The sequence below is a fragment of the Aspergillus alliaceus genome (genome assembly GCF_009176365.1).
Source record: "Aspergillus alliaceus strain CBS 536.65 unplaced genomic scaffold BDW43scaffold_17, whole genome shotgun sequence".
In the NCBI taxonomy this organism is placed as follows: Eukaryota; Fungi; Ascomycota; class Eurotiomycetes; order Eurotiales; family Aspergillaceae; genus Aspergillus; species Aspergillus alliaceus.
Window position 1 is genome coordinate 21,270 of NW_022474700.1, and position 21,142 is coordinate 42,411.

General features: G+C 46.8%; 6 protein-coding genes across 6 annotated transcripts; 5 read left to right on the forward strand and 1 right to left on the reverse strand.

The window, feature by feature from the left end:
* Nucleotides 1–741: 741 nt before the first annotated feature.
* BDW43DRAFT_310279 (class I adenylate-forming enzyme family protein) lies at nt 742–2,676 on the forward strand (the record flags this gene model as incomplete). The annotated part of the gene is made up of 5 exons (XM_032046889.1): nt 742–1,066; nt 1,132–1,922; nt 1,978–2,072; nt 2,126–2,247; nt 2,306–2,676. The coding sequence occupies 5 exons, from the start codon at nt 742–744 to the stop codon at nt 2,674–2,676; spliced, it is 1,704 nt and encodes a 567-aa protein (XP_031901089.1).
* A 7,769-nt stretch (nt 2,677–10,445) lies between these two features.
* BDW43DRAFT_299649 (uncharacterized protein) lies at nt 10,446–11,699 on the forward strand (the record flags this gene model as incomplete). The annotated part of the gene is made up of 4 exons (XM_032044761.1): nt 10,446–10,709; nt 10,788–11,012; nt 11,066–11,208; nt 11,270–11,699. The coding sequence occupies 4 exons, from the start codon at nt 10,446–10,448 to the stop codon at nt 11,697–11,699; spliced, it is 1,062 nt and encodes a 353-aa protein (XP_031901090.1).
* A 534-nt stretch (nt 11,700–12,233) lies between these two features.
* BDW43DRAFT_299650 (choline transport protein) lies at nt 12,234–14,245 on the forward strand (the record flags this gene model as incomplete). Its single annotated transcript, XM_032044762.1, has 8 exons — nt 12,234–12,353; nt 12,415–12,485; nt 12,554–12,577; nt 12,637–12,726; nt 12,777–12,859; nt 12,916–13,313; nt 13,379–13,708; nt 13,766–14,245. 8 exons carry the CDS (start codon nt 12,234–12,236, stop codon nt 14,243–14,245), a joined length of 1,596 nt encoding a protein of 531 aa, XP_031901091.1.
* Nucleotides 14,246–15,971: 1,726 nt separating this feature from the next.
* BDW43DRAFT_310282 (uncharacterized protein) lies at nt 15,972–16,555 on the forward strand (the record flags this gene model as incomplete). Its single annotated transcript, XM_032046890.1, has 2 exons — nt 15,972–16,006; nt 16,081–16,555. 2 exons carry the CDS (start codon nt 15,972–15,974, stop codon nt 16,553–16,555), a joined length of 510 nt encoding a protein of 169 aa, XP_031901092.1.
* Nucleotides 16,556–16,847: 292 nt separating this feature from the next.
* On the reverse strand, nt 16,848–17,387 carry BDW43DRAFT_310283 (amidase signature domain-containing protein; the record flags this gene model as incomplete). Its single annotated transcript, XM_032046891.1, has 2 exons — nt 16,848–17,014; nt 17,075–17,387. The coding sequence occupies 2 exons, from the start codon at nt 17,385–17,387 to the stop codon at nt 16,848–16,850; spliced, it is 480 nt and encodes a 159-aa protein (XP_031901093.1).
* A 1,365-nt stretch (nt 17,388–18,752) lies between these two features.
* On the forward strand, nt 18,753–21,132 carry BDW43DRAFT_318876 (uncharacterized protein; the record flags this gene model as incomplete). Its single annotated transcript, XM_032048775.1, has 4 exons — nt 18,753–19,136; nt 19,192–19,355; nt 19,420–20,217; nt 20,272–21,132. 4 exons carry the CDS (start codon nt 18,753–18,755, stop codon nt 21,026–21,028), a joined length of 2,103 nt encoding a protein of 700 aa, XP_031901094.1. The 3' UTR covers nt 21,029–21,132.
* Nucleotides 21,133–21,142: the final 10 nt, after the last annotated feature.

Sequence of the window (21,142 nt, forward strand, 5' to 3'; positions counted from 1 at the left end):
AGTAACTTGCAAGGATAACCTCAAGCTAAGAAATATATAAGGCTGCATAGCTGCCTAGAAGCTTCTACGTCCCTGGATGTCTTTCGGATTTCTGCTCGCTCAAGCTTTCCGCAACCATGCATTCCTCCCGTACTCTCCACCCCCGACAGTGTACATTCCTCCAACACCCTATGCGGAAAACTACATAATGGTACGGTAGGATTCAATTCGCCAATCAGTTCCACCTGCGGAATGTCACTAGTCCTCGCTATAGAATGCGCCAATAAATTTGGCATCTAGCCACTGGAATGACATTTCCCACCCACATTCTGACGCGTTCTGCTACCTACTTTAACCGGGCCTAGCGAGGGAAGAAAATACGAAGTACCTGTGATGGCACCCAGTGACATTTTGATTGGAAATAAGAAAATAAAAGTATCTCAGCATCTTGTGAATAAATTAAATCCAGTCTCTTGCCTGTGAACACAGCCTAGTATTTCCGCCGGTGGGGTGTTACTATTTACCATATACATAGTGTAGGCAGCGCAATGATAACAACTTCCGCTTTCAACAGTTTTTGGTGAACGGGAGAAGTTTGATTCAGCCTACGTTACGTCGCTTCTGGTTGATTACGTTAGATAAAAGTGCTGCTCAATGCTCAAATCGTCGAGTTCATTGCCCTAAACTCCAGTGCCGATGTTCAATCTTCTTCCAACATACTTATCACCAGCTAACCCTGGAATGCTACACCAGAATCAACCCATGAGTTCGACAGAAATCCGCGCGTGCGCCAAAGGGCTCCCCAATGACCCGGTATTCACAAATCTCGTCTACCGTGCCACGAGCGCAAACAAGGTCATAATTCGCGATCCCCTCCAGAACATCGAGGCCGACTATGCCCAGTTTCTCCGAGACATCATCCACGTCCGTCTGGAGATATCTGGTATCTTACCCCCGGAGATTTTGGACGACCACGGTATGATTAAAAATGACGACGTGTATATCCTACTCTTAGCTCCATCGAGCTACCAGTACCTTGTGGCACTTTTCGCCATACTGGCTATTGGCGGGGCGGCTGTTTTATTGCGTAAGTGCGCTACCTGGCGGTAGTTTGGGAAGTCTGGCTCTAACCCTCATGGAATGGAACCAAAGCGCCTGATATTCTCCCGGAAGAAATCGCAACCCTAGCCTCTAAATGCAACCCACGCGCAGTTGCGTTTACACCGGAACATCAAGTGCTCGCCAAAGAGCTCCGTCACCACGCAAAGGAAATGTTCGGCCTGGAGATTCTTCCCATCCCCGTGACGTTGGGAGAAGGTGGCAATAACGATAGCTTCAACCGTATGACAGTCGAAAGCAGCACCCGTTTCCCTGCCGAGCGCCCTGCACTGGTCCAATTCACGTCTGGTTCAACTGGTTCTCCAAAGGGTGTTGTCCACCCCCGGAAATTCTTCTACCACCTGGTTGAAGTCTACTTCGGCTGCCCAATGAATGAGGCCAATGGTCTGCAACATATCCTAGGTCCTGATGCAGTCTATCTCTCTTACCGAGCGTTCCATTGGGGGGGCGGTATCAGAAACGCAATGGCGGCGATTTTGGCTGGCGTTTGCACCGAGATCTATAACCATGATGCTACTGCGTTGGGGGTCTGGGAACGACTAAAAAGGGGGGACGTCAGATTTTTCATTGGCTGGGCTTCGATGTGGACGTGGATGAAGCGGGTTTATGAGAATGACCTTGCTGTCCTACCACAGGCAGAGGTAGAGGAGTACTTAAATGGTGCCAGGGGGCTGCGGTTGGCAAAGTCGGATTCGAACCTGCTCATGCCTTCCGTACAGAGGTTCTGGAGTAACCTAGGTGTGTCCATTGGAGTTAATTATGCGGCTACAGAGACGAGTATCAGTATTGGAAAATCCTGTCTATCTGATGACGGGTCCGATGACGTAGGGTGGTTTACTTTGAAAGCCATGTAGATCTGTTGCTAACTATGTGGCATAGAGAAGTATAGGAGTTCCCCTGAACGGAGTGTCCATCAAGCTCTCAGAAGGGGACCATGGCGAGATTCGTGTGAAAACACCGCTTATATTTTCTCAGTAAGTCTGCACCGCTCCCACTGGCACTGGATCTAATTTAATCCTACTGCTAGATACATCGGGGAACCCGAGGCAACACTCGACGTGTTCGACGAGGAAGGCTATTACAAGTCTGGTGACCTAGGACGTTTTGACGGCAAGCAGTATATCATCGATGGCCGCGTATCACAAGACTGTACGTATACATCTGAGTGTATTGTAATCTCGGCATCACATGGCTAATCCAATGCCAGTTATCGTTCTCACAAAGCTCAGAGTTCCCAGAGTGGATGTTGAAACAAGCCTCATGGCTCTACCCAATGTCACTGAAGCCTACGTGATTGGTGTCCCGGATTCAGCAACTGTAAATCGCGTCGCCGCACTAATCCGTGTCAAAGAAGGGAAATCTCTTACCCTCGGAACCCTGAGAGCGGAGCTGGCGGCGGTACTCGCGGAACATAAGCTGCCGAGTCTTCTCCGGCAGTTAGATGTCGAAACGGATGTGCCAAAAACGCATTCGGGGAAATTTGATATGAAAAAGGCCCGTAGCATGTTTTTCCCCCAGTTAGTGGAGGGAGATAACGGGAGCCTTCCGTGTGAGGTGGAAGTGTGGGATTTTAACTAAATCACAATATCTGAAGTTTAAAGACAACAAATCTAATTTTTGCCTTTACTGCTTATTTTTTGGTCGTTGTATTGATTGCATCAGTTCTCTGGTAGACTATTGATTCAAGTTGCCTTTGAGCTCTATAATAGCGAACCTATATATGCTACTTTGCCCTGCGATAGCAGTCCCCTAGTGACTATATCTCTACCAATACTCCAGGTTGTCCTTACCAGACTAGTGGTTGTACATGTAAAGAATGTTTACTATATAGCTTTATTAAAGTGGGTAAGAACCTCTGGTCCTCACAGAGGCGGCATTCTGGGGTTATCTCTCCCTGCCTACATGGTGGCAATCCTGCCTCGACGAGGGCCCTGCGCAAGGCCCGTCTCTGGTGGCGCCATTGCCTACATTCAACTAGTAGGTAGCCTGTTATTCCTTGTGGAGCCTGGCAGCTCTAACATCTAGGCGAATCTTGGACCCCTATCTGACTACGGTAGGTCGGTATTACTGCATGCCCAACCTTGAGCTGATAGTATCGACGAGCAAGCTGTCTTGGTGCTTCTCCCGCTACCAGATCTAGTTTCCATCCTTTCTGGGGTTAATAGCGCTGTTGGGCCCTGTAGGATCGTTCTCCAAAGCCTGTAAAAGCCATCGTTGTCTCTAGGCCTGGTTTGCCTCAGTGAATGTTCTGCGTAGATACGCTAGACTAAGGCCCCTATCTATGTCTCTGGGGGCCTTTTCTGCAGCTATCTTAGTAGCTCCATCAGCCTTCTTATTCCCTATATACCTTGATGGCCTGGGACCATTGGATAGTGGTTTGACATCCTTGATTCTCAAGCCTTCGAACTGTATCTTGGGCCTGAATTGTCCAGCCTTGCCCTGGGCCAGACCTATTGTCTTATAACCGAGCTATGGCTTCCTGGGAGTCTAATAGTACTCCGATAGGGCCTTTATATCCTAGCTGCTCAGTTATTTCAAGTGCTTTTCAAGCACCTGCTAACTCTGCATCACAAGCCTCTTTCCCTAGTCCTAGCGGCACCCGCTTAATCTTGTAGGAGCCCTAGAAAACTAATATATATGGTCGAGCGAGAAGTGTCCATACTTTAGAGGGGCATATATATCTACTGCGCAAAGTTAACTTCTATTTAATTGATTACAGAAAGTACTGAGAAATAGATCGATGGCTTGAGTAACGTTGTATAGGAGACCCTTACGTCAAAATAACAAGCATTTAGCCGGTTGCAGTATATGGATCGCTGGGATTGTAAAATATTAAAAGGTATCTCTGGTGACGCAACTGTCGTTCAGACGATTATAGTAAGTAATGAGCAATAGGTTGTGTAAGATTAAGTGATATCATAGGCAACGGCCATAAGTTCACGAAAAGAAGGAGTTTATAAATCGGGCATTGCAGGCGCACAGGGACAATCAGCTGCTTTTATTTTTTAAGGGATCTTTAATAGCAGTAGTATATAGCCAGTACGATCTAAATCGATGTGAACTAGTCTCACTTATTATAGAGCCTGAATAAGTATACCTTCGGCGAGTTCAGGCTAAGCCAGTTTAGTGTTATATCCCACGTTAATAACGTTTGTTTTCTATATACTCCAGGGCCCCTTCTACAGTATTTGCAAATGTGCACTCCGGAAACCACTTACCGCCGAGTAACCAAGCTGCACTAGGTGCAAAAGTGATCTGGGTTCACTAGGGTTCTCGTATATCTGAGATGCTAAAAGCCCTGAAATATGTCGTTTCACATATAGTCGTTAGTTTGTTGGCTGTCTCGATATAAGTTTTTCCCCATATAATGTAAGTTTTTTCTCTGTCTTCATGCGAATACAGAGACAGTTATGACTAAACCAATGTAATTGAACCGTGTTGCTACTTTATGCTCTTTTCAACTAGTCTATGGGCTTATACATATACTCTTTTATACTACTCAAGAGTACTAGCACCGCTAGGGCTTTTTTCATATATGGATTAGCTTTGGAGTATCTGCAAAGTTTGGTTTATTATTATGACGCAACACTTGCTGACTTGGTACACAATTCTGACGGATGGCAAGTAACTTGAGGTCAACACCAAATACTGAAACGTTGGGGTATGTGCATCATTAATTTGAAAGCCGATAAGGTTGGAGTCCACAAGAGGCGTCGTACAGAGGCTTAATTCCCGCTATAGTTACTGCCCGAGTAGGCAGTCCCTTCGATTTTATATAAAAGCTTAATATAATTCTAGATGCCTCGAAATTACCTAAACAATTTAACCAATAATAATTTGATAACGATGAAAGTTGTCTTTGCTATGGTTCAGCAGGTGCTGTAGGACCGCAGCGATATTATCCCGTACAATTCTCGGAACAGTTCGCCTACGCTAATCAAGCAGGTTCAGCTCCTGATTTCACTTTTTCGACCAATGTACAGGTGGCCATCCTGGGACATCTTCAAACCACCGAGCCTTGTACATTACGCCACCAGCAGGAATGGTTCTGTAGTTGTGGGAAATGAGTACGTTAATCGTTTCGCTCCAGAAGTCCTTCACTTAGATGGCTTGTTTGTATACAACATACCCTTCCTAATATATAGAGACACTTTCTAAGTCAGAACGAGGAAGCGCTCCTACCCCCACCGGTGATGTTTATTCCGGTGCGATTCCCAAGTGGAACGAATCCTTGTAAGCATTTTGTTACAACCGCATCCCCAGCTTAGAACGTCTCTATAGCGAAGTCGAACTCATGCACATCGAGCTCCGTTGAGAGAAGGAACTTTCGTTTGTAAGATGCAAGGGCTATATCGTGAGGCCCATCCGAGTATTTCCCATTTGAACTGTTTTTCCCCCACTCCGTGTAACACTGGGAGGTTGTTGGCATTTGGTGACTGTGCACTGGTTCCTCCTCGAGGATATGCTTAACTAGGTCGTATCGATAGCCTTGGAGAGCCCATATGCCGGGCATTCACCATCTGCGGCCTTATCAGTTCCGGCCACCCACAAAACCCCTTCCTTCTCATCCTAGATCATAGCATGGATGGCTGGATGGCGGGTTATTTTCTACAATGGAGTAGGACTCATGGACGGGTGAACACCGTGTGCTGCATTGAACAACCGGATTCCATCCTCAGACCCCTGGCCTGTGGTAGCAATTGCAAGTCGATTGTTTGGAAGAACTTCAAGAGTATGGGAAGGTCTTAGCATTCTTGTGTTAGTACAAACACCGCACAACACCTTCTTGTCATGTTCCAAATTCTCCGGAGTATGGTGGACAACAATGGCTGCCCCTCCGATCAATGCAGCGATCTTCGACCCATCACCAGCCCATTTCATTTCAGTGGCGGCTCCTCTGTCATTAACACAGTTCACGAGCCACGATGGGATATCTGTTTGGCGGCTAATATCTGTCGCACTGAAGCTCCATTTATGTCGCTCTGGGCGTTGAGAATATGTATTGTGGGACTTTCCCCATAGATACCCTTGATTAAGTCTTTGGAAGCTAGTAGAGGGGATTGTATGTTGCTAAAGAAAGTTTCAACCATACTACTGCACAACAGGGCTCTATAGAGCTGGCAGATGCTCCAAAAGGCCATGTTAATTGCTGGTTGGATATAACAGATTCGTTGTATCTTGGTAACAAAAAGTATTGTTCAAGTAGCTAAATATCATAAGCAATAGATGGAGACAGCATCTGATGTCTTAATCATAGGCCACATATCCTGTAGCTTTAAATAACAACGCCAGTCCTGTGGCTCTTCTCTACCACTGAGTATAGTGAAGACCTGGTATTGAAACGTGCGTATACCTCAACTCGTGAAGTGGCAAACACGAGCCATAAATCACTCGTCCTCTACAATTTAAGCTTAGCCTAGACATGCCTAGGCCCATGAATTAAAGCCTAGAACAAGAATTACTATGCAATTATCCAGTTTGCCTTTTACAGAGTTTATGCCCGCAGCCTGTTTGAGCTTGCATCATGAACGACTACACGGGCCACAAAATGTTTCAACGTAACGCTACATTAGTAAAACTAGTCACTAACAGGTGAGAGCATCTGACTACGGGGCGCGAGTCTTCAAGCAATTTTAATATTTTTCTGTCGTAAGTCAATCAATCTTCGCATACACTACACGAGTACTTTGCTTGATTGGTATTATATGCAGTGCGTACATGTGATGGGATGCAACATCATTGCAGGCAGATCTACGTCAGTAACGACATCTTACATTAAGACTCCATCGGTGTATTTCTCAAATCTCTGCGCTAGACTATGACACATGGTTTCTAGCTTTCCGTAGTCAACACCGTTCTAAGAAACGGCGGTTGGATAGAGTGCGGACAGTGTCTGGGTGATGGATATAGACAAAAAAAGAATATATTCCCTTATCTCAAACTACTTTTCCAGTTAATTGTAAAGTACAAAGACTAGAGATTTGTTTACACGAACTGTCTATATCAACTCTATTACCCTATAGCTAACGACGGAATAGCTCACCTGTTAAAGATTATGGAAGCTCTTAATGAGGAATCCAAAAACAAAGATAAAACAATGGCATAGAATACCCGAATTAAGTTTTCAGGCAGGCATTGGTATGCCTAAATTGATATCAATGGGAATATCATGATATCACCTATAATGATCTGAGGAGCTGCGTGATGGCCGAATGCGGTAAAATGCCACTCCCACAACAGCAGATTAAAGCTATTTATTATATGCTACAATAAACGTCGGTCGCTTCAGCCATGCTACAGGTTACCACAAAACGGTGTCACACCACCTCAATAGTTTTCCCCGAAAGCCAAATGCCAAGAAGCGATAGCCCCGTATTTTGGTGGATCTCTGGATTTCTTGAGATCTACTGGGGATCAAAACCAGGATGAGCTCATCCTAACCACTTAAAGTCCAGGAAAGCTTGGCACCAGGGCTTGGGAAGCGACGAAAATGTGCGAGACGGCGACACTGTATAAAATTAGTCAATTAAAGTGTATATAAGGTCGATATATAGACAGTACACAAAAATCGGCATAGCTCCAGATATGATGCACCAACGCATATATGGACCCACTCGCCGCATTCTGCAAATCTAAAGATTTGCAGCAGAAATCTACACGGGTCACAGCGTCATGTCGTTGGAAAGAATATCTTGAGGGGCTATTACGCCGGGTTCTTGGGATCAGTTAATTAGCGCATCCCATGACCCCAGCGTATGATCCTGGCTTTATAGTATTAGGATCGGGAATAAAATAAAATTAGTATTATCAATTTCTCAACCCATAATATATTCGGTATTATCCTGATCTATAGTCCGGTACTTGAAAAATATAGGCGCTTGGCGAGGTAAATAATTAAGTATATTAAAGTAGCGCAGGGCCTTCTTTACATAGACTCTTTAATAAAGTAATACCCTATATTATTAGATATCTCATTACATAGGTGTAATTTAACTGGGTTAGATTACAACCATGGGTAAATCACCCACGGGTGATATATGGGTAACTAGGAGCTCATATGAATCCGACGCGTTGGCTTGGGTTTGGCCAATATAAATGATAGAGAGGACAGGAAAAAATAAAAAATGTAAAACGAAACATAGCGTTGTGGAAATGTATTTTAGGTATGGTGGATAAGAAAAGAGTAACAGGGGGCCATGTCATTCGCCCGTCCGTCCAGGGACTAATAATAAGTCGGCGGTTATAGCAATCGCATATTCTGTGCAATAAGTGGTATAAAATGGGTTTCCAGTCACTGCTATCATTATCGTCAACTTCCTAAAGTGTCGAAACCTATGGGGACCAACAGGGTGGACATTTCAAGGTGGTGCGTCGCAAAATGAACCATGGGAAATCTTAGCGTAGGAAAACCGACATCTAAATATAATTTACATAGCAATCCCGATGTTCAAGGTACTCATAACGAAAGTTCTCTGAAAAGAGTTGTTTAAGGTTGAGATATCTGGCTGACCTAACATAAGTCTAGTGGTTAGATGCTCCAGAACCCAGCGCTGAGATCCGTACCAAGAACATCAATACACTTGCGCAGGTACATAAGGAGCCACTAATTGATGTGGGCCGTCACTGACAGGAATAAAGCCAAGAAGCCTAGGCGATGGGCAGAATCGCCCAAATCAATCAGCGAATGTGAGATTGACTCCAACGCGTCTGCATATCGCAGTCGGTGGCAACCTGGACAATGGCTATAGTTCCGCGTCCGCCAGAATGGAAAATGTTGCAGCACCGCTCTGTTAGGGACTTGAATGTGTTGATCTTTAGATCCTCGATCCTGATGGTCTAATCTAGTGACCTGTTTCGAGGCTCCAGAGGCCCAGCGCGTTAAAGCTGACTTCAACATCATACTTCTTGGACGTCCATTGGCTTTGTCCTCTAGATCTTGGTTCTTGCATTAACAACCCTTTCTCTGTACATGAGCTATCTCCTCAGGCGCTCAATATAACCACAAATACCATCATCCCGCCAGGCTACTCTACCTATTCTTCAGGACCAACGCCGTGCAGAGAAAATTAGCGTTACATCTCACCTTTGAGGAAAAAGAATGCACTTTACTTCAGTCTCACTACCCTAGGACCTAAGGGGAGCACAAAGATTGGCTTTTGAAAAGGAAAGTGGCATTTTTGTTCACTTTTAGTGACCAAAGGGGTGTAGCATTAGTAGGGTTACATTAATACATTTGACAATGGCAGTCGATTCGATACTGTTGTTTTGAGTGTCGTATTAGATTGTGCTACATGAACCTGTCACGGCTGTGTTATATAGCTACAGGTGTAACCCTAATGCAGAAGTGGTGCGGTCAGGATGACAGAACAGAACAGCCTCAATACAGGAGCTCCACAGACACCACTAGCAGGGGCTGTTGATAGAGTAACTAAATACGGATTAGGGCGGTCTAGGATACTGTCTCGGAAACATTTCGTGAGCTGGCGAAGTGGCATACATTTTCGAATCTCTCTGTATTACTCATAATGAATGATCTAGGATGCCCATGTCGATCCTCATTTGCTGTCCCAGCAGCGTCCCACAGAAAGAGTCGACCAGGCCGCGGCTCTAGTAGCGCCCTAATTCAGCATCCACCCCCGGAGAGGGACTATTCCAGAAGACGCAAAGTGGAAACTACACAAAAGGGCGTCTTGGACTATCAGGCCTGTTGTTCAGGGGAAAGAAAGGCTGCTACCATGGCTACCAAGCGAGGAAAGAATCTGGAACGCTGGAGGACCGAAAACTCCCGAGAATGCCGGGAACGAGGGAAAGAATGCACGGTTCAAATGTTACATGCCCTCAAGGATCGCAAAACTGGTTCAACTGAGACAGAATCGTAACCTTGTCACATGTAAGAACGAACGGGTTAGCATGAAATGCAGGGGTCGAGCAGGGACCAGAAATTGCTGCGTCGTCGGGTCAGTGCGTAAGCCGATATATGGGATCGTCCGGATTCGGCCCGGCAGCTGGTGGGCCGCAGCGCCAATCATAACGGGCGGCGATGGGGCAGAGTTTGCTCTTAGGCTTTAGTGCCGCTTTACTCGCTGCCTGAAATCCCATTGGTGGACCGGACAAAGCATTGTACAACTTGTCCACAAGTGAAACGGCATCTAGGGCTGTTGAAATGGCCACTAGTCATCGCGCTGTAAAACTATGGCACCCCCAAATCCATGGCTCTAATGGGGAGCAACATAGCGCAATACAACAAGAGATATACTCAACACTATGAGCCTTGCAATTCTCTATATTATCCGCGGCTGATGTAGTTCCTCAATGTTCTACGCTCTTTCCTTTGAACGACATACGCAATGAAGCAAGAGCTGCGAGAGACATGGACCCCCGGCATCAATGTCTTAACATGGTTCATGCTGATTACAGCTATATTGAGTGTTTCCACTAGGCTGGGAACCAAGTATTGGATCTTTCGGAAGTTGACGGTCGACGATGCCCTCAGTATCGGGGCACTGGTCACCTGCATTGCGCAGTCAATTGCCATCTCAATAGCTACTCAGGGTGGTCTGGGACAGCATCGGAATACCTTGCCAGCCGCTAGTATAGAGAAGATGATGAAGGCAAGTCGTGCCCTTACCGTCCCGTACTGCGTTTGACGCTTGGGTCGGATGATGCTAATGCAAAAGTGTTTCGACCAGTCTCAATATGCAGCGAATATCCTCTTTATCGCCACTATGTGTTGCTCGAAACTCGCCCTCGTGATGTTCATTCGCAATCTGACTCCCACCACCCTAGACCGTCGCTTTGCTCTTGGACTTGGGGCCTTCATCGTCCTATGGACAATTACGGGTATATTTACAGCGGCCTTCCAATGCCGGATGCCAGATACCTGGAATTACTTGCAGGCGAAATGCTTCGACTTGGTATGTGCTGTGGTAAAACGCTCGGTCGAGAAAGATCACTTACAGATTACTAGATCGCTTGGTGGAACTACCTTGGGACCACCAATATTCTATCAGAGGCCGGGATCATTGCCCAGGCGTTGTTAGTGATTGTCCGGGTGCAAGCAGATGTCCACAAAAAGGCCGTCCTAGCCAGTGTGTTCTTATTTCGAGTTGTGTATGTCGCTTTCGCTTTTCCCTTGACTCTCTCACTATGCTAACAAACAGCTCACCTTAAGCGTCGTTGTTGCTATTATTTGTCAACTAGCCTATGCCAGGGTCGCGAAGGGATCAACCGACTCATCTTGGGACGCATGGGCAGTCGTCGTTTCTACGCAAATAACCCAGACACTTAGTATCGTCACGGCTTGTTCGCCCCAATTCAAGCCTTTCCTCGATAGTCTCCGATCATCCGGAATGAGCCTAGGGGGAACAAACTATGGCAGTCGACAGAGAACTTATGCTATGACGTCTTACAAGGCGTCTCTTGGTGGTCGCACTGGAGATACACCGAGTGAGGCCCATGAGCTAGTCACGATGCCGGAGGGAGGTGTCAATCGGACTATCGTCAGCTACTCTCCAGATTGCGACGCGGAGAGCCTGTCGAGTCAGTCACATATTATTCTCGAGACCCGGACATGGATAGTGACTGAGACCCGGCATGAGTAATCGAGGGGTTCCTTTCCATTCAAGTCTACTATGACTGTACGTAATAGGGCGGGCGAGAATAATGGAGGGGTTGACGATGTGACTAAAAAATAGGGCATCCAGACATTTGATTCGGTACAAAAACGGTTAAGCGAAATAAATGGCGGGAGAACAGTATATTAAATGAAGAATACGACCTACTTAGCAAGGTAAAGCGGTCTATTGACCGTCACGAAACCCTGCGATTGAAAATTTTACTATCTCGCGAACTTGACGGAGGGTGGAGCTAGTGAACCTAGTGGTGTAACATCGGAAACGGCACCCACCACGGAGCGACATGAAAGTTTAGAGTCTTAGGTGGAGATACTGGTAATCCATTGCATTAGTAGATGTGGATAGCTGACATAAAATGCCCCAACCATGGCATTGTTCTGAAGCTGGCTGGCTGGCTGGTCTATTCGCCTCTGCCACCGCTGAGACAAAACTAGCATAACCGCCCTTCTTGGTCCCCTTCGACAGGCGTTTTTGCCTCTCAGCATTTTCTCCCTGCTCATAATGTCTTCTCATCAATTGAAGCAAATGAGTACGACCGGCATGCAGGAGATTGGTTGTCCATTGAGCAAGGAGCTCGACGACGCTAACCTCGCACGCATGGGGAAGAGGCCGGTTCTGAAGGTGGGACAAAAAATTCCTGGCTGTACATACCTGGGATAACTGAATCGCTAACTGAAAATAGCGAAACTTTGGGTTAATGTCCATGCTAGGTTTCAGCTGTACCATCTTGATTACCTGGGAAGGAATTGTGGTGTGAGTGACCATGGCAACCATGAAGTTTTGCTTGTTCTTCGCTGATAAACTAACTACTCGATCGATAGGTTATTTTTGCAGGCATACCAGAAGTATGAAGCTCTTACACTTCCATCAATTTGGCGTATGGTTAACGGCGATTATATCACAGCGGCGGTCCGGCAGGCGCGGTATATGGATTTATCTTCGTCTGGGTCGGTGTCGCGTCGACCTTTGTGGTTCTGTCGGAATTGGCATCAATGTACAACTTCCAAACCTTTGCCCGGTAGAGCTTGTCTGACAGCTTAATAGGGCACCAACCTCCGGAGGTCAATATCATTGGTGTGCAATGCTTGCCCCACGATCTAAGATGAAGCTCTTTAGCTACTTGACAGGTATGCGATTGATTTGTGTCAGTAGTATAAACCCATAAACTCACACACGACAATAGGCTGGCTCACGGTCATCGGATGGCAAGCAACATACGCAACCTCATGCTATCTGTGCGGCACTCTTATCCAGGGCCTCATAGTTCTTACGCAAAGCAGCTACCAACCACAAAACTGGCATGGGACCCTCCTTTTTTGGGCTATCGCTTTGTTTTCGGTCGGGATCAACAGTGTCGGGGGAAAGCTGCTGCCTCGCTTCGAAGGGTTCATTCTTATCTTGCACATTCTGGGTTTCTTTGCCATCCTAATTCCCCTGACGTACATGGCCGACCATGGATCTGCGGAGGAAGTTTTCACACAGTTCTTGAACCTTGGCGGGTTTCCTTCTCAGGGTTTATCATTCTTTGTTGGCATGGTCGGTTGCATTTTCGCATTTGCTGGAGGTGACGCTGCGGTCCACGTAAGTAAAATCCACACTTTGCCAGAGACTTATTCAATAACACAGATGTTGTGGCCGTCCTCTAGATGTCCGAAGAAATTACAAATGCATCGACTGCTGTTCCCACCTCAATCATGCTCAGCGTTTTGATCAACGGTTCCCTGGGCTTTGGCATGCTGCTTTCTATTCTGTTTTGCTTGGGTGATGTTGAAAAGGCCCTCGACTCATCCACAGGTTACCCATTTATGTCCATCTTTCTGCAAGCCACTGGCTCAGTTCCTGGAACTGCTGCTATGTGCTCCATTGTTACTACTATGGGCATCACCACCTCTGTCGGCATGCTAGCCTCTGCCTCACGCCAGTTCTGGTCTTTTGCACGCGATCGCGGCGTGCCGGGTTGGCAAGTCTGGAGTCAGGTATGTAGTCGAGCCCACCGAGTCTACTAGAGCAATACTCACAGTTGAAAATTTCAGGTTCATGGTAGTACCGCAGTTCCAATTTACTCTGTACTTTTGACGACCTGTGTCGTCTGCCTCCTTGCTCTCATCAACATCGGTTCTTCTGTTGCCTTTAACGATCTTGTCGCCATGTCAATTTCTGGTCTTTATTTATCCTATATGGTGGTTGCCGGTCTCCTGCTTTACCGCCGCTGCACAGGTGGTATCAGCAATGGCAGAAGAAGCGACACTGCCGTCGTGAATACCGTTGGTGCCAAGCTTGTCTGGGGTCCTTTCCATCTGCCGGGCATCTGGGGTATTTTGGTAAACAGCTTTGCTCTTATTTACATGACTATTGCTGTCTTCTTCAGCTTCTGGCCTCCTTCTTGGGTTGTCACTGTGCAAACGATGAACTTCAGCGTTGTGGGCACCTTCGGCGTCATTCTCCTCAGCCTCATTTATTACGTTTTCCGGGCGAAGAGTGTGTATGACGGCCCGATCGTGGAAATTGACTAACGTATCCGGAGGAAGTGGCTTATGGGGGAAGTATCCCGAGACTCTATAGATGTGGCAATTATTATATTATAGTTAGATACTATCTGAACGCCCATCCTAGGTGCCATTTGAAGTGAGTTACATAAAGGGTAGTGTGGAAGGCGAAGATAGGATTCTTCCAATGCTACGGGAACATGCGATACTATTCTCACCACAATTAACTTTTGCGCCATGTTTACGGAAACGCATATAGACGATCGTCCCAGCATTTAATGCAACAAGCCGGTGGGATATGAAACGGGCCAAAGGAGGCATGCGCATGAAAAGCACCGACTGAAACCTAGATATTTGATCCCGTTCAGGTTTCAGTGTAAGACTGAAAGCGCACAGCCCGCCACAGAATGGCTAGAAGTTCTGGGCAACAACATTAAGCTCGCCCGACCCCGACACGGGGTGGTAGTGCGCAGAACCCCGACAGAAATGAGAAAGTTAGGGGTGATGGTAGGACAACCCTGGTTGACGTTAAGAGAGAGGGAGGATTCTATTAGACAGATTCCTACCCAAGAAGGCAGCCTAGCTATTGTCCTTTCCTAGTAATTGATGCATTCGTATTGGAGGCAAAACACTTGGAATCATGTAGCACTAACGCTATGCAAGCGGCTAAGGCTAGTGAAATAGGAATGTTGCCGACGTATAAGTTTGCGTTTCTCATGGTAGTGGAACTCGTACCGCATCATCTGATGTCTTCCTATGCTTGAAGAAGCTGAAAGTCATCCAGGAATTGTACATACATTCCAGGAGGCGATCCTAGCTCAGCGTAGCATGGCGTGTTAACCTTTGGCCCTTGCAAAAATCGATTCATACTTTTAGCGGTAGTATGCGCGTTTTCAGTGGCCAATGAACCCAATTTGCTGGTATGCCTTGTTCCACTTTGTGCCGGGCTTAGCCACTACCTGCTGTTCCATAGTTGGCTATGTAGGAGAAAAGACTACATATTATGTGTCAGGAAAGAACCATAGAGCCTTTCAAATTTTAAATATCTTCAGGAAGATATGAGCAGAGAGGTTGTCTAGTCAACCTGCCATATTGATAAATAAACACTAAATAATGCTCTAAATCTTTTCCAAGCTGGGAAAACGACTATGAGAATGAAGTGTTTACGCAAGGGAAAGAGCAGGATGACGCTAGTAAGAGAAAGAAAGATGACTCGTGGGATTATTCCTGTGTAGGGCTCACTTCAGCCAGGCATTAAGAGTTTATCGGTCAGACGGTTTTGCGGTGAAGGGCCCTTACCTTGGATGAATTGCATTGTTGCGTTCCTAGAGGTGCTTATTCTATGCAATGATTATACATCTGACTACAAAGCCGTACTGGTATTTGAGCCGCTGGAGATATACTCTGCTGCAGAGGAGAAGCGCGAGTATTTAGGGTCCCATCAGCTCAACTATCCTAGCAAAACGCACTGGTACAAATTATCTAAGCCTCTGAAAACCAATACATAAGGTCAAGATGAATGGTTAACGCAAAATCATCGATATCCGGTCTTCGAAGGTGGAAGACACCATCTACCAGCAAATAATGGACAGCATGTGGAAGGAAATCCGCACGCTTCCCATTCTCATTCTTTATGGTGCTGAGGGGTTGCAACACTGGAACACTCATTCCCATGCACCAGATTACTACCTGAGACATGAGGAGCTGCATATACTTAGTACTCAGGCTCACAGTATAGCGAATTCCATTGAAAATGAAACTGCTATTATGGACCCTGGAAGCGCGGAAGTACCGGTCCTTGGAAGATAGACAGGTATTAATAGTGGCGCTGGCTGACAACCGCCCATCACCGAATGTAATAGGAGCCTCAACAAAGTGATCGTCCTACTCAATGCCCTCGAAGAGCAGAAAAAGAATGTTACTTATTATGCCCTGGACTTAAGCTATCCAGAGCTGGTGTCAACTCTCAAGTCGATGCCGCCGGGAAGGTATGCTTACGTCCGTTACGCTGGCCTTCATGGCACATTTGAGGATGGGCTGAAAAGGATGAAAACAGATCCCGAAGTTCGAGAACTGCCGCACTATGTGCTTTTTCTTAGCTCCGCAGTAGGTAACTCCTCCAGAGAAAACGCTGCCAGCTTCTTGGCGAATGTAGCGGCTACTTCGCTATCTGCGCAACCCAATAAGTGCTCAATTTTAATTGGAATTGACTCTTACAAGATGCCCACCAAGATCCTACGAGCATACACATCGGAAGGTGTAGTACCTTTCACCATGTCCGGCCTCAAGTACGCGAGCTCAATTCTGGCGGAGGGCCTATCGATTCGACGGGTGTAGAGCGAATGAATTCCTTGATGGCGGTGTATCGCTCTGCAGCCCATGGGCCTTCGTACAACAGATTTGCTAGAGTAAATAGCAGCGTGAAATCCACGGGCTCTATACCCCGGCCTAATTCTCTTGTCTTACTTAATGCCGCTGTGTATGCTGTAGCATTCTCGGAGTGACAAAACCACTCTGGACTTGAGCAAACCGCCAGCACTGGCTGTGGTTGCAAGCCTCCACTTCGAGTCTTAAAGTCAGCGCGGGTTCTCGAGTAGGCAACAGAAACATCGTGTCCTTCTGCTATCTGTCAGACCAGCTCCGCATCCTCTAAAGTCAGGGCAAAGATGGATACGCAATCTAGGGTCCGACAGGCGGGGAGGACACCATGTGTACTTAAAGCTCCAGGTATTGGCTTCAAGCCGATAACATTGTTGAACCCAGCAGGAACCCGACCGGATCCTGCCGTGTCGGTGCCTAAGGAGTACAGCATCTGTCCCTAACTGACCACCACAGCACTCCCCGAACTGCTCCCACCGCTGACCCGGTCAGGATCAAAAACATTTGCAACAGCTCCACACTGTGGACGGGTGCCCACGGGTCCCGTGGCGAACTGATCCAGGTTTGTCTTTGCGACCACAATAACCCCCTGATTCTTGAGCCGAGATACTACTGTTGCGTCTGTGGTGAAAGGTTCTGTTGCAAATAATGGACATGCCGCCTTTGTGCAGAACCCAGCCGCATCAATGTTGTCTTTGACGGCAAATGGGACGCCAAAGAGCGGAATGTCCTTCCCTTCCGCGCGAAGGGCTGTGATCTGCTCCCATTGCGTGTCGATCTGTGCTGGCATTGCTAGAGCAATCCATGCGTTGGATGAATTGTCTCGTGCTCTCTCGATTAGAGACAAGATGTGAATTGGCCCTGAGGCAGTTTCCTGTAGTGTTTGCCACTGTGGGATTGTGAATGTGTATCCTACTTTCGAGCTTCCCGATATTCGTATCTTTATCAACCCATTATTCCAACTGCAAATTCAATTTATGGGCTGTTATCTCTCCCTCCGCCCGCGTCGCCCGCCGTCGGCGCGACACACTGCCTTCCGATGTCCCCCCACAATTTGATATATAGAGTATGACTTTCTCTGAGCTAATGTTATTTTTCATAACCCAACTTAAGCTTCATTGCATCTCCCCGTGTAGTATTCACCTTGTCAGCCACCAATGGTGAGCCGCTCTCCATGTCCTAGTTAGTCCTTGCCGCCCGATCGGTGCTGTGGGGAACTACCCATAACCCTACTGGCGAGAAAAGCATTAGCCATTTTAGATCAAACATAGACAAATGAAGTGTATAATGAATACGCTATAGATTTAGAATCGACAGTTTGGGTTCCTCATATATATTCAGAACTTCCCGTCTCTGTTCAGAACTGCGCTGGCACTTTTACTCTGGTCTACATGCTCTGTAGCCGCACAATTTACCTACATAATATAAGTAGCATACACGTCGTCAGCATACTTCCGAATGTCAAACTTGCGATACATGTGAGTGCTAAATTGTCATCGTGCTGACCAAGCGGGCCGTATGTTGATATAGTTGAATAAGGTCCGATAAAGACTGCACTGGAACTCGGGCCTTACGCAGGTGGATACCTGTCAATCGTACTACTCACCTGTCGCACTGTAACTCTAGTGCATGTTATTAATTGGGCAGGACCCTTGTTTGGAAAGATATAGTATGCAGGTGGAAGCTTTATGCGGGTGGGAGACTATGTAGTATTTAGATCTTGTTTTTTAGATATTCGCTATCGATCTGTACCTTGTAACTATGGTCATATAATGCTGTAACACGCCTCATAGCTCCTCAGACAATTAATCACTTTAATGAAATACTATGATAGACTTTCGCGGCTTCTCAAATATGTCATAGCCCCAGTGTCCGTCCACAGATCAGGAAAAGTGGGTTGTTATGTCCCCGTTTGGCCCCCAAGATTGATCCCTTCGTATATTGATTGGAAAGGATCAGGATGCGGACCACTCAACGTTTGCGCACAAGCCTTGCCAAGGAAATCACTGCCTCATTGCGATTCAGTCACTGATGTTAGTTGCGTGGGATTTCAGCCTCGCCCAACAAGGCACATATCGAGATGCGAGCTACGTTTATACGTGGGATGTGAATGTACCCTTGCTATACCAACCCCCTCCCTCATGCTGACTAGACCATGGCTCGAAAAACATCGGACCGCACGGAAGCGGTCGAATTGCTTACTATTTTACGGGAAGAAGAGCCTTTGGGGCCTAATTCGCTGAGCGAAGATGGCAAAGAAAGCGGCCGAGCAACAGATAAACCTGCGCAAAAGCATAACCGCAAAAACAACACAGAGAACTGGAAAAGGTCACTATATCTGGGATCGCTCTCCAGCATAGTCGTACTTTTATTCAATATTTCATTCGTTGCCTGGGCCGTCTCACATCATGATCTTACGAATAACCGCGGCGTGTTATTTACTGGGGGATGTAACAAGGCGAAGAGATTGAGTACTGGTATTCATTTGGTGATCAACATCCTCAGCACTCTCTTGCTATGTGCAAGCTCATATACAATGGTATATCTCGCTCATTGATTTACGCGTGTAACGGATCGAATTAACAAGACCACAGCAATGTCTCTGTGCTCCTACTCGGGCAGAAATCGATCGTGCCCACCAAAAGAATAAATGGTTGGATATTGGTGTCCCCAGCATGCGCAACCTATTGCGGATATCGAAGATAAAACTCGTTCTATGGTCAATTTTATTGCTATCCTCGCTTCCCCTTCATCTATTGTAGGTGATATTAGAGGCTCCTCTGAACCAATCTAAAATATAGCAACACTGACAGCAATAGCAGTTATAATTCCACTATTTTCTCCACTATTACCGATCGTGAGTATGAAATCTTTGCTGGAAACAAGCCATTCAGCAATTTCAATCCAGATAATGTTCGTCCGCCTCATGATTCGTTCCATAAGAATGGTTCCCTGTGGATAAATCCCTATTTCTCCTTCTCTAGACTCGTCGAAAAAGGAGTTAACAATGAGCTCTACCATATGAATAATGCCGATTGCATGTCTGCCTATGCCACGAACTTTCAATCAGAGTATGGCAATGTGCTTTTACTGACAGATGATTTCCACCCGAATGATACTGATTTTGCATTCCTGATATCTGAGATGGTCTCTACGCCCGTGAGGGGGAACAATCCGTACGGTTGGATGTGTTGCGATACAACGGCATACTTCTGCAACCCTGACGGTTTATGTCGCGATCAGCTTCCAGCAATCCGTGCCCATCCGGACAATTGGACGGTTAGTGGCTATCGCGTGAAGTCCTGCTTGGCAGAGAAGCTTCCCGGAAAGTGCAAGCTAGAGTATAGCCTTACTCTCGCTGTGATCGTTATCATCTTCAATATTATCAAAGCGGTTATCATTTGCGCCGTTGCTCTCACAATGACAGACCTACCAATCCTCACCACCGGCGACGCAGTCGCATCCTTCCTAAAAGTGCCACAGACAACACCACGGGACAACTGCCTCATGACCAGAAAATTAGCCAATAAACCAATCTCCAGTCCTCTACCATACAATTCAAACCCCCAAAGATGGGCCACAGCAGTATCAATTTCCCGATGGACCACCTGCATAATATCGTACGCGCATACCCCCACCCATCAACCCACCCACTACTTACCAGACCTCAATAGCTACACAACAGCCATAGCAATCTGCGTCGCCCTCCTCTGTTTTGGCCTTAGCCAAGTAAGCAACAAAGGCAAGATCTGGTCCGGCCTCGGCATCACAAACACTGAAACCCTCATAAGTGGCGACGCCTGGCCGTCGTCCCTCCTCGCTAACACCATCATCGCCAACACCCCCCAAGTCATCTTCTCCATCCTCTACTTCGCCTCCAACAGCGTTTTCACGGCCATGGCCCTCGCCGCCGAATGGAGCAACAACGCCGTACAACGAAAGGGCCTCCGCGTCTCCACAGCCCCGCACGGCTCCCAGCGAACAACCTACTTCCTCTCCCTTCCTTATACATACGCTGTCCCTCTGATAGTTCTCTCGACGCTCCTCCACTGGCTAATCTCCCAAAGCCTATTCCTAGTGAATGTAGAAGCGTATACGATGGAGCTGGAGCGGTTACCATTATTCGATTTCGCTACCTGCGGGTATTCAGCTGTGGCGATTGTAAGCGCTATTTGCGTGGGTGGGTTTATGCTTATTTGTCTTGTTGGTATGGGGTTTAGGCGGTTAGGGTCAGGCAGGCCTGTTGCCGGGAGTTGTAGTCGGGCTATTGCTGCGGCGTGTTATCCTTCTTCTGGGGAGATGGGTATAGAAACCATGCCTTTACAATGGGGCGTTGTGTATTCGGAGTTAGAAAATGGGATGGAAGTGGGTCATTGTGCGCTTTCGAACGAGGAGGTTGAGACGCCGGTTGAGGGGAGTTTATATATATGATATGGCTGGCCATATAAGGAAGTGTCGAACTTGTCTCCCGTCCGTAAGATGTTCGATCATGCTTTATTACGAGACACCGGTGATCCTCATGTCTTACATTGTCCCACCTATTCC